The sequence below is a fragment of the Typopeltis vanoorti genome, chromosome 21, assembly GCF_054136105.1.
Source record: "Typopeltis vanoorti isolate ZY-2024b chromosome 21, IOZ_Tvanoo_1.0, whole genome shotgun sequence".
Classification (NCBI taxonomy): Eukaryota; Metazoa; Arthropoda; class Arachnida; order Uropygi; family Thelyphonidae; genus Typopeltis; species Typopeltis vanoorti.
Genome location: NC_143569.1, coordinates 10,077,972 through 10,091,271, shown reverse-complemented (window position 1 = coordinate 10,091,271; position 13,300 = coordinate 10,077,972). Strand labels below are relative to the sequence as shown.

Genomic DNA, 13,300 nt, shown 5'->3' with positions numbered 1-13,300 from the left:
ACAGAATCCTTTTCCAATCATCTAAGGCTCAGAAATGGTGTGAAAGACACCATTCCAAACAGTGTTTGGACGTCTCTGAGAACATTTCTAGTGCTCACATGTCTCTACAGCGTTTTCCAGGGTGACTGCGAGGTTCGCTGCTGATAATGTGCAGGATATTCGAAAATTCCGAGACAGAGCTCGTCAGTCAGTGAGTGTCGGTGGCCTTCCAGGGCGTTTTCTTTCTTTGATAGCACCAGGGCCGGTTTTATCATAAGGCAAATCTAGGCAATCGTCTAGAGGCGCTAAGACTTGTGTACGTGTGCTTGCGTGAGTATGACAAAATATATAGAGAGAGACAGTGTATAGGGAACCTAAATTTTCTTTGCCTAGGGGCACCAGATACTCTGGGATCGGCCCTGGATAGCACCATCAACTTTCCATCTATAAATGACATAAGCAACGGCGGATTTCGGTGTACTGAGATGGGTAGCTATGTCATGAACAGAAAGACCATCAAAGACCACCTTTTATTGTCAGACTTACACAGACACTCAGACACTCCCTGATTCTACCGATAGTTGCATATGGTAGGATCCGAAACTTGCATGGCATAGGTTATATTATTATTATATAATATATTTTTTATTTAATATAACATATCTTCTCTGCTGGCTGCTTAATTAGTGATAGCCTTGGGCCAGCTATCTCTAATTGGCTACCAGTGGAGATTGAACTGCCCACTCAGTCTCCAAAAGTTAGATAGGGCTAAAATGGCCTCGCCTACTCCCTATACGGGAATAAAAAGGTGTTAGCTGATTTTTTTTATTAATAATAATATATAATATTGTATTAAATCTGAATTTATAACATGTTATTATAATTTTGACAATATCCACAAGAAATCCTCTAGAAAAAATTTTAATAGCTAGATTATAGAGGAAAATATCTCGTCTCATTTTACCTTCTTTTACCTTGCGGCATCAAGGGTTTGTTAATCATCAGACCTCAAACAGTTCACAGGATAGGGTGGTCAGCCCTATGCCCTGGTGTATCGTATGTCCTGTAGTGTTGAGTTCTCAAGGCCAGTTTGTCTGCTTTGCGGGATGAAAAACCCCAGGATAAACCCCACTGTTCACGCCCAAGACCGGATAACTTGGCTATGGCTGAGGATGATCCTTCAGTTCCTCACGTCACGAGAATCAAATCTAGAACACTCCTTCCCCAGGCATATGGTTGCGAAGCACAAAGCCACTAGGCTAACTGCACGAACAGAGGAAACGATGTCAAAGCAAATAATTTTTCAAAAAAAAAAAAAAAAAAAAAAAAACGAGAAATGGTCAAAGCAAAATTTTTATGCCAGTAACCTTTGAAAAAGGCCAAACTTGGCCACAACCTCCAATGGCAAAATTAACAATTATACATGAAGCCATGGGCCGCAACAGAAAAAAATCTCGAAATAAAGAGGAAACAGATTTTTTAATACTAACATTAGAGTGTATAAGTACAAAATACAATTACAAAAATACATATAAAATATAAAGTTTACATATCTAAATAAAATTATACATATCACAAGAAACTTGACAACGTTTTTATTAACGAAATCTTCAAACTTTGGTTGAATTTGTTGAGTTGTAGTTATTGTCAATATTGCTTGCATATGCTGGTCAGTTAATCTTGATCTTTCCACAGTTTTATTATTCTTTAAAGTTGAAAATAGTTGTTCGCATGAATATGTGCTGCCGAACATAGATAAAATAGGTCTAATTGCACATAACACATTGGAGTATCGATCGACTGATAAATAATTATATAACTTTGGAATTCCAACATCCGTATATTTTTGTTTCAATACGGAATCACACTGAATTTCGATTAATTCCAACTGCAAACTGTCATCAGCAGTTTCAACATCAATAGATAGAGGAGAAGTAAATAGGTGAAACTAATTTTCATATTTCTTAAATTCTAAAAATCTTCTTTCGAATTCATTTAAAAATAGCTTAATTTGATTGGCATATTCTGAAAATTTAAATTTCGTTGATTTTTGTAATAATGATTGACAACATTCAAAATGGGATAAATTTTCTTTTCGAATTTTTTTTTGCCCAAGTAATGATTTCTGTTTGAAAATGTTAATATTGTAAAATAACATGGTAACTACTTCATGTTTGCCTTGTAGCTTAAGATTAAGTTGACTAAGGTGACTTATAATGTCAACTGAAAAAGCCAGGTCCTTTATCCATTGATTATTTTTTAATATTTCTATTAAAATTCATAATTTTTCGATTAAAAAAAATGGTAATTTCGTCCAGCAATTCGAAGAATCGTTTTAAAACTTTATGACTGGAAAGCCTTCTAATTTCTACATAATAAGGTAGATCGCTATATTCACTTTCTATATCTTCTAGAAAGTTACTAAATTGGCGATGATTAAGCCTGCGTGCACGAATATAATTTATATTTTTAGGAGATGCCCAATATTTAAAACTTTGGAGCATAGTGTGTGCTGATGAATAATGCAATGAAAATGTTGAAAATTATTATTACCTTGTTTTTTGCATTTTTCTTTTAAATTTGTAACAACTCCTTTAACAACACCAGTCCCATGACAGGAGCACCATCAGTTGCAAGACAAACTAGCTTTTTTAACGGTGAAGTGTATTCATTCAAAACTTCCATAATTGCGTCAAAATCATCAGCTTCAGTGGTTGTATCATACATAGGAATAATTTCTAGAAGTTCTTCACTTACTTTTAAGTTCATATTACATCCACGAATAAAAGTAGCCAGCTGAGTGATATCCTGTACATCTGTACTTTCATCAATTGCAAGAGAATATTTTAGTTGATTCCTTAAGTTCCCGGTTATGTAATCAATTCTGCTAGCAATGGTATTTCGAGATAAGCTTGTATTTTTAAATTTCTTTAATTGATCAGGATACAACACTTCAACTGCTTTAATAATATATTCACGAATAAATTCACCTTCAGTGAATGGTATCGACTTGTTTGCAATTAAATGTGATAATAAACTTTAATTCTGACAATTTATCTCCACGAAGTTTCGCAACATATTTGTCATAGTTATCTTTATGATTTGTATCGTAATGCCTTTTAATATTATATTCTTTTCAAACTGTAATAGAATTTCCCATATCAGGCATCATGTTTTTTCCCCTTGAATACAAAAATATTGTAACTCCCATTTTTCTTGAAAACTATGATGTTCTTCTTCAATTAATCGTTTTTTACTCATACTGGTCGAAGGTTTCGACATTATTATTTTTATTCTTTATAAATTATAAAATTTATAAAGAATAAAAGTTTTGAATGTTGAGATCTGTACAGAAGTTGCACAGAAGGATACTTCCAGTATTGATATTCAGGAGAAGAGTGAACATGACTCAAGTAACCAGGCCTTGTTACTTGCTGAGGTGCAACAGAAAAAACGCAGTACAGAATTGCCACCAGTAATTAAGAAGAAAAGAGGAAGACCTCGAAGTAGATATCTTCGTGGTTCTAACAGTAAAGGTATGAAGGCCAATGTGTCATCAAAAGTAAATGAATTAGACACAACAGAAGATACTAACAGGCCAATAAAGTCGTTCACAAGTGAAGGAAGGTTAGAACTGTCAGGAACTGATTATCCATTAAATGAGATTTCTGTTTCTAATTCAAATATATATCCTAGTCCAACTCAGAACTGATTTCCATCTATACAGAGTTCAGTGTTGGTAAAAGGATCACAACAAAGTGAAGATACAATAATAGAAATTGAGGAATCGCAGGTGGTGACAACATCTTTTGACAGTTTGCTCCAAAATTCATTGTCAATCCCAGTAATGAATACGATGCCTATTCTTAATACTGTTGAGTTAATTGAAACTCACTCAAATAACATAGAATAAGGGCTAAGTAGATAGCCGAATATTAGTTCCTTATTCTGTATCATCTGAATTATCTACTTCTTTTCAAGTTGCACAAAGTATGATAAAAGATATCGAACCTGGTGTCTCGCTCTTATTACCTGGAGCTGCAGTTTCACCTTGTGCTAGTTCTTCACATCAAGACAGTAGATCCATGATGTCTTGGGATACATCCAGGCCTACTGCTGTTATGCCAAACATTCCTAAAATACATGATCAGCAGCTTCCATTACAGGATCAGAATGTTGCTCAAGAGAAGGAAAATGGGTCAGTTAATTATCCATGGATATCATTGTCAGAACATCATAGTGTGAGGACTGTTGTAGATGCTCCGAGACCAAAAATATCCAAAGACATAATATGAAACTACATGAAAATGACAGACAGGAATATATATTGGATGCGGATATGAAAGCAGAGTTGATGATGATGAAGCAAGAGATGACCTGCATGCGAAATGAAATGAAAAGAATTAGAGACATACATGGATGAGTGAAAAAGAGCAGAAGGAAAGATGGCAATGCGAAAGATATATCGAATGATTCGAGAGTGGTTCTCTGTGGAGATTCCATTATTAGAGGTGTGGTGAATGAGAAGTTGCATAAGGTTTGTTTTCCTGGTGGTAGAATGGAGAGAGTGATTGAAGCGTTGGACATGAGGAATAAGAGAGCACAAGAGTTGGTGGTTGTACTTGGAACAAATGATTTGGATGGGAACAAGGAAAATTCCAGATTGGATATAAGGAGATTATTAAGGAGAGTAAAAGATAACAGTGTGGTAGGAAAGGTAGTCGGTGTGTTGCCAAGGTATGATAATGATGAATTGTGGAGGCGAGCAAAGACTATGAATGATATATTAGCGCAGTTATGTGAGGAGAATGGAGTGCATTTCGTGAATGTGTGGGAGGAATTTGAGGGATGGATGGAATTGTATAAAGAAGATGGGTTGCATTTAAATGGTTTTGGTGTGAGTCTGCCGGAGAGATTGTTACTGGCAGGAGAAGTAATGACTGTTATGAATCTATCTGCGGTGGTGCGAAGTGATATGAAAGAGCAAAAAAGTAGGGTAGGGAGAGGTATTTGTTCACTTGCAAATGGGGAAGTGAATATTATGAATGAAGTAAATGAGAGAGTGCAGGTACAACACGAACAGGGAAACGGGGGAAGTCAGGGTGGATGGGGAGTAACTTTATGAAACATTTGGGTGCTGAATTCAGAGGTGAATGTGTAAGCTGACAAACATAGATTGGGATGGGTGGGAAGAGTTTAGGTGAGGAAAGTTGTAGAATTGGTGGTAATATAGAGGAAGTGACTGGGGAAGGTATTGAAGAGTCACATCATAGGTGTGACGTTTGTAGGACTTGTAGAAGCAGTAATGATTTCTTATATTTATTCTCTAATGTTAGAAGTATTCAAAATAAGGGGAATGAAATTGTTGCTTTGCTTGAGTCTGTTCGCCCCAAAATTGTTGGTATAAGTGAGACGTGGTTACATGATGATGACATCCTGACAGGAATAGAGATTAACGGATATGATATTTTTCGTGAAGATAGACAGGGAAGAAAGGGAGGAGGAGTACTGCTAATGGTAGCAGATGAGTTGTGCCCATCTAAGGTGGAATTGCAAGGTACAAATAGTGGTCACGGTTTTGAGGCGGTATGGTGTGAGGTAGAAGTAAACAGGATGAAACATTTAGTTGGATGCTGCTATAGCCTGGTAATATGGAGGGTAATGATAAGGAAATGTATAGGCAAATTGGCCTAGCTAGCAAGAAACGAGTTATCATTATGGGCTACTTTAATTATGGTAATATAGACTGGAAGCAAGAGACTGCATCTGGGGGTAAAGAAAATGAATTTTTGGAGTTTTTGAAAGATAATACCTTAGGCAGCATGTAACGGAGGGTACATGAGGATCAAGAGTATTGGATTTGATCATCTCATCAGATGATGTTATTATAAATGAGGTGTCAAATCTTCCACTAGTTGGTGAGAGTGACCATGAGGTGATCACGTGCAGGGTGACCAGTCATTCGAGGACGTCTGTTAGAAAGGGATATGTGTCGAATTATAAGACTGGTAATTACGAAAACCTCCGGAAACAGCTTGCGATAATAAATTAGAAAGAGGAACTGGATGGAAAGGATATCAATGCTGCTTGGGCCATACTCAAGAACTATTTGGTGGAGGCAATATCAGAGTGTATTCCAAGAGGGTATATAAAGTGGGTGTAAAATGCATGAATCAAGAGATAAGGTATGCAATCTGGAAGGAGAAGGTATTATGGAAGAAACACAAAATGAGTATTTATAACAACCAGTTGCATGAGAAGTACAAAGAGCAGGCGAGGAAGGTGACTAGCTTGATAAGGGTAGCAAAAATTCAGTATGAGCGGCAGTTAGCTAAAGCGGCCAAAAAAAATCCTAAGTGTTTTCGATATATCGCCAGTAGAAGAAGGAATGATTATGGTAGGATGGGATTGATTGGTGAAAACGGAGGAATGATAATCGCTGCGGAGATATAGTTGAGATATTTAGTGAGCAATTTTTAAGGCATTTCATTCTTGTGAATGTGGCATCATGCAGAACTTGAAAGCAGTGGGAAAGGAGGAGGAGGAGGATTAGGAACTGTTAGTAAGTGAACAGGAGGTATATGAGGAATTGAATAGACTTGATGTAAATAAGGCTGTTGGACCAGATGCTATTTCACCATGTGTCTTGAGGGAATGTGCCAGAGAGTTAACAACATCTTTTGTATATCTTTTCAACATGAGTCTCTCACTGGGTCAAGTTCCAAAAGAGTGGAAAGAGGGTAAAATTGTTCCAATTCATAAGGGAGGCGATAAGAGTAAGGCTTTGAATTATAGACCAGTCTGTGTGTCTGGAGTTGTGGTCAAGGTATTAGAGAAGTTAGTTAGGAATACTCTTTGGCGGCCAGCATGGATTTACTAAAGGAAGATCATGTTTTAGCAACCTGCTTGCTTTTTATAATAAAGTGACAAATGCGTTGGATAAGGGTTTGCATATACAGTGGTATATTTAGATTTTGCAAAGGTGTTTGATAAATTTCCACATGACAAGCTGGTAATTAAATTGGAACGGATGGGCTGAACAGTAGATTGGTTCGCTGGGTTGGAGATTGGCTGTCTGATAGATATCAGCGAGTTGTCTATGGAGGAGCGATATCCCAGAAGAGGAAAGGTATTAGTGGTGTACCTCAAGGGTCTGTTTTGGGTCCATTGCTGTTTAATTTGTATGTAAATGATATCTGAGAGGCCTGAATGGTGATGTGCAGTTGTTTGCAGATGATGCAAAGTTGGGGAGAGCTATCAGGAGTAGTGTGGATGCTGTAGCTTTTGCAAGAGGACTTGAATACACTGGCTGAATGGGTAAATAAGTGGGGATGTCAATTCAATGTTTCAAAGTGTAAGGTTTTGAAATTTGGGAAGCAGAGATGGGATGTAAAGTACACAACCGGTGCAAATATCTTGTGATTGGGAGTGATTGTAGACAAGGACCTAAAATTTCGTGGACATGTTACTAAAATAGTGACGACAACATAGCGGATAATGGGAATGATGCAGAGGACATTGACTTATAGAAGTAGGGATGCTATGGTTCCTTTGTATAAGGCTTTTATCAGGCCACATATGGATTACTGTGCACAGACCTGGTCACCTGGTTTTCAAAAAGATGAAATTGCATTGGAAAAAAGTTCAGAGGCGATTTACTAAGGTGGTTTCTGGTCTCTGGAATGTAGAGTATGAAGACAGATTGACAAAATGCAATTTGCAGAAATTGGTGGATAGAAGGAGGAGGGGGGGGATATGATTGAGACATACAAGCTGTTAAGAGGTTATTACCAGATTAATGTTGGGGAGGTTTTGCACAGAATGGGTGAGGATAGCAGGAGAACAAGAGGTCATTCTTGGAAGCTGTATAAGGAGGGTGTGATTAAGGGAGTGAGGAGCAGGTTTTTTGCATGGAGAGTGGTGAGTGATTGGAATGCTTTGCCCGAGAGTGTGGTGTGTGCAGAGACAGTGAATATATTTAAGGCACAGTATGATAAACTGTGTGTATAACAGTGGACCTCCCACGATGAGTCTTTGACTCCATGGAGGTTTTTATTATAATAATAATAATAATAATAATAATAATAATAATAATAATAATAATAATAATAATAATAATAAAGAAACCGCTCAGAGAGATCCCTGAGTTTTCCGTCCCTCTACACACCAAAAATACTACAAAAAGTCAAAACAATGTATAGGGAAATAAATTAAAACACTATGTTTATTTTTGAAGTAAAACTTTAATTTCAACATTCTAAAATGTTATTTTTTTTTTGCTTTTCTGTTAGCAAAATCGTCGATGACATTGGCGAAGTCTATTTCATAATAATGTAGGTAATTCTTAATCTATTTTATTTAGAAAACTCCTCTCACAACTAGCAATCCCCTACAGCAATTCTGAGGAAAATTCGCAGTAGTATTAAAATAATTGGAAATGAGGTTCTCAAGACTGTATTTTAGAATTAACTGCAAAAGTTCAAAAAGGTTCAAAGTGCTGCTCGGAGCAGACTGCCCCCCCCCGCCCCTTCCTGGCTATGCCTCTGCAAATAGAACATTATTTCTTTTAGAAATTGCAGAGTAGTTTGACGTATAAAATAATCTTAAGTGAAAATGGTATTTATTATTATTATTATTATTATTATTATTATTATTATTATTATTATTATTAAAACCTCCATGGAGTCAAAGACATATCGTGGGAGGTCCACTGTAATACACACAGTTTATCATACTGTGCCTTAAATATATTCACTGTCTCTGCACACAGTGGATGTGGCGTTTGCACACCACGGCGCTTGGCCGCACGAAGGAAGACTTGGTTTCGAGTCTAGTCGGCGACTAGAGGAAATTTTTCTAAGCCTTTTTTCTACCGGTTCCCGAGTTAGTCGATCTCTGGCACGGGCAAGCGGGTTTTTCCTCCTGGAAACTCAAGCAAATCGACCGTAGAACTCACATTATTTCAGACATAAAATATATTGTGTTAGGGACCACGAGATGGCGGCACATTTGAGCCGTCTCTCTTCACTGCATACCGCTTAATTAGTGATAGCCTTGGGCCATCTATCTCTCATCCCAACCAGTGGAGATAGAACTGCCCACTCAGTCTCCAGAAGTTAGATAGAGCTAAATGGACTCGCCTACTCCCGTATACGGGAATAAAAAGGCGTTAGCTGAATTCGGTGTTATCAAAAGTTAAATAACCATATTGGTTACAAAGTTTGGCGGGCCGAATGTTACCTATCGGCGGGCCTCATGCGGCCCGCGTGTTTGACATGTCTGTATTAGACCAACTAACTCTCCTCCAGTTGTAAAGCCCTGATAAAGGTTTTTCGCATTCTGGACAGGATTCTAACCCATGCCTTTCCAACCAAAGTGCTTCTTCTACACCGTATACTAATTAACCCCCACTCGGGCTCTATCAAAACACTCAGTAGAGCAAAATATAGCATCCACCCGCATTAAACATGGAAAACCGTAATAAACACGAACATTTTATCTATAAAAACAACAAAGAGGCTATGTTATTATATGACACCTCCAAGGAGTCCAAAGACTCATCGTGTTAGTGTATTCCACTCCATCCTGCCCATCATCTCCACTACTTAATTCTCTGTGTAGACATAACGCCATCTACTGTCCGCAAGCTGTATTTTTTGTCTGCAAGTCGTATTTGTTCTCTTGTCCGATTTGAGTGTGTGTGTAAGGAAAAACCCGAGTTTCCTGAGGAAAAAACCGTTGCTATCGACGTATGATATTGGTTAACTCACCTGCAGTTGAAAAAAAAAAAAAAAAAGCTATTTTTAATGAATTCCTTCCATAATGACCAGAAATGAACTCTGGTCTTTTCCAAGTTGAAATGCGTAATACGGTTTCCCATTTTGGGTTTACGATGTTTTTTTTCTTACTGTCATTCTTATAAAGCTGATTCCAGTTTGAATCTGTAAATTACACGTCTCGTCATATCATTATTGTTATTATTATTAATGACATTATTTTACCAAACTCAATTTATAAATTTACTCTTTCTTTTACTTTATTTTAAGCCATGATTATGTGAAAAAAATTGCTCATTTTATTTCGTCTTTATTTGCAAGTTTTTTCCTTCCTTCTCTCCATTTATCCAATACCATTCTGTTAATCATAATACCGATAAGCTCAGTGTAATTATGCTATTATTACACTGAACTTATCAGTTATGTAACTAATAATGCTATTATGTCAATTAAATACACCAATTAGAATTATGTCAAGACCTATATGAACAACTTGTAACATAATGTATTGAATAGATTCTGCATCAGCATCGTATAAGTAATTATTAAGTTTAAGTTACATGAAGAATAATTAAACTATTTGATTAGTAAAAATATATAATGATTATTAAATATATAATGATTTGATATTAACATATGTAATGATAATATTATCATATAACCAGACCTCCTTATTATCTATAATTTCTAAAGAATGATTCAGGCGTTTTGCACAGCCGGCAATGTTTTAATGCATAAAATTTAATAACACTGTGAAGTTTTAAAACTACTTAGTTAAATACCCTGTGAGATAGTAAAATCACTGTCATTGTATACAGTATTCTTTATATGAACTTTTTGTATTATTACAATAATAATGTAACGTTACTGAGCATTTTTACTATTAAAGTTTGTTATGGAATTCTCAATGTCTGTTAATCTGCAGCTGCAGTAGCAGTCCAAATTTCATTTCTGATGTTTTGATAGCATGCCCTCACAGGTGTTTGATTCCAGGATGGCACAAAAATACCAGAAGACAACATCTAGTGGACTGATGCAGTTAGAAGTGTTCCAGAGGACTGAAATATAAGATTTGACAATATTGAAGTTTTATCAAATAATAGATCAATTTGGATCAAAACTGTTGATAGGAAGTTAATAACAATGTAAATTAAAAAATTATGGAAATTAAAAAAAAAAATAGAAATAAAATCCAAGCTATATAATTCTGATGAAATGCAAAACAATATTTAGCTTATTTTATATGGATTAGGAAGATAGTTGGTTATTCACTGAATATTTCATATTATCTGATGTGAAGACCACATGCATGAATTTTGAGGCTGAAATCTGCAAACTTGGCATGACAAAAACTACTTCAGAAAATCACTGAACATTGATTTTTAAAATGATTAACCACTTAGCCATCCTGAAGTAACATGCATATGAAACATATTTTTTATATGTATTATCTATGTGGCTGTTTTGATGGTTCATAATTACGATATCATTAATGATGATGACACATTGACAATTTATATTATATATATTTGAAAAGTTTTTCCACTGGGTTACAAAATAATTTATACTAGACAAGAAATTGCATTCTTGTTTTATTCCTTTATCCAATATAAGTAAAATTTGTATGTGAAACATCTTCACGACTAGCTAACCATATGATATATACTACTTCAATGTAGATTTCATACAGAATCATGAAGATACTTCATGTGCAAACTTTCATTGCTTACCAGACAAGAATATAATTTCTTGATTAGTATAATTTATTGATATTTATTTTTTAATCAAACAAAGCTTTGTTAAAAGAAGATGCTGAAACTCTCTGTCTCCTTTTTACAAAGTTTGATAATGCTACTTTTTTTTTTTTTTTTAATTCTGCTACTACTGATGTCATTTTTTAATGACTTGTTTGGTTTTTATCATTTAAGGATTGTGAAGTAGCTCTTTGAATGATCTTGAGGACTATAAATTAGAGATGCCAAGAAATTGTATTATTGGTTTAATCCTTTATCTAAGTATACATAAACAAAGTTTACACTTGAAGTAACTTCATAAGTGGGCAACTCGTATATATAGAGGCTAATGACTTCACAGCACTTGCCTTAGTATCCCATAATGCAAAGCACATATCCTTATATGTGCTTTGCAAAGCATACTAACCAGAGTGGTTTCGACCTTTATTTAGGTCTCATCTCTAGGAGCTAGATCCAGAATGATACCAAGGTTGAAGTAATGCAGAACTCATATTTCCTTGAGGACTGAGGTCTTGAGGACTCACTATTACTTTTGTTATAGGGTGGTATATTCAGTGGATGTTAAAGTAATTCTTGTATTATTGCATCCTGAGTACACTGAGCCCCCGACAAATTTTCTAATCTTTGTTACAGGGTATTTTGCAATAACTTAGAAAGTAATATGATTGAGAGTCAATGCAAAAAAAGTAAACTGTTGCATAATTTAATTTGTATGCAGTGGAATCATACAAATTAAATGATTAGGTGTAATGTATTGCAGTACAGTCTAGAAGCAATTTTTTTGATAACATGAATTTTAGGAAAAGTAGGTAATTCAAAATGGCTGCTGTAGAGTTAATATGGTGGGCATTTTTTTCTGTCATTTTAACTCTTTGCTCAGAAGGTAAAGCAATAGTCAGAGTCCAACATGCAAATGGAAAGATTCAGTGATTATGATAATAGAGAGCTGCATATTTAATTTAATTTAAAATGAATGATGATGATGGAAATCAGATATATTATTACAATGCAAGATTTTTATATGCATATTGTTCTCTTCTCATGTAGTGTGTAACTTTGTTGTCCATGAGCGATGCCAAAAAACAGTGGTGTCACCTTGTTCAACTATAGCAACAGTTTTAATCAAAGTAAGTTTTACTTAGCTTTTTTATTTATAAATATCATTTAATATGATATATATGAGGGAAGTTTTCATTTAATATAATTGGAAAGTATTGTTAAGAATATGGATAACACACATATGGATGCATGCAGGCACACACAGAGTTACTAAAATTAGAGTTTACAATGGCTGAAAAAATTTTATAAGAAATAAAAAAAATAGTTATTATTAAAAGAAATAATAACTTCCTTATCAGTCATTTACCCTAGAATAAAAAGCATTGGTAAAAATGATGATAAAAAAAATGAAAATAGCATTTTTTCATAATTTCTGAGTTTTCAGAGTAATTTAGTCGAAAATTCTAATATCTCTGAATGGAATCAAAGGCTTCTTCATTTTCTATAAAGTCCTAATATCTCTGAGTGCAATCAGATACTTCTTCATTCTCCACTAGTCCCTACTCTCATTGCAGGAGACCTATACTATACTATAAGTACTAAGAATACTATACTACCTATATTAAACACTTTTCCTTAATGCATTCTTTGAATCCTTTCTTACCAAACTTCTAAATATGATCCTCATTATTCTATCCTCTTATGTTGTAAAATATTTCATTTACAGCTATCCTATAAACTCCATTAGTAACTTACACATTTTCTCATATCTCCTCTTTTCTGCCTGTCAAC

The 13,300-nt window shown here is 35.1% G+C and overlaps 1 protein-coding gene across 1 annotated transcript in view; it reads left to right on the top strand.

Moving 5' to 3' along the window:
* LOC150094613 (diacylglycerol kinase theta-like) overlaps positions 1 to 13,300 on the top strand; it is a 570,433-nt gene that overhangs the window by 60,300 nt on the left and 496,833 nt on the right. The window contains exon 2 of the mRNA XM_090411566.1: positions 12,557 to 12,636. Within this exon, the coding sequence (XP_090267692.1) occupies positions 12,557 to 12,636 (80 nt within the window). The remainder of the gene's footprint in view (positions 1 to 12,556; positions 12,637 to 13,300) is intronic.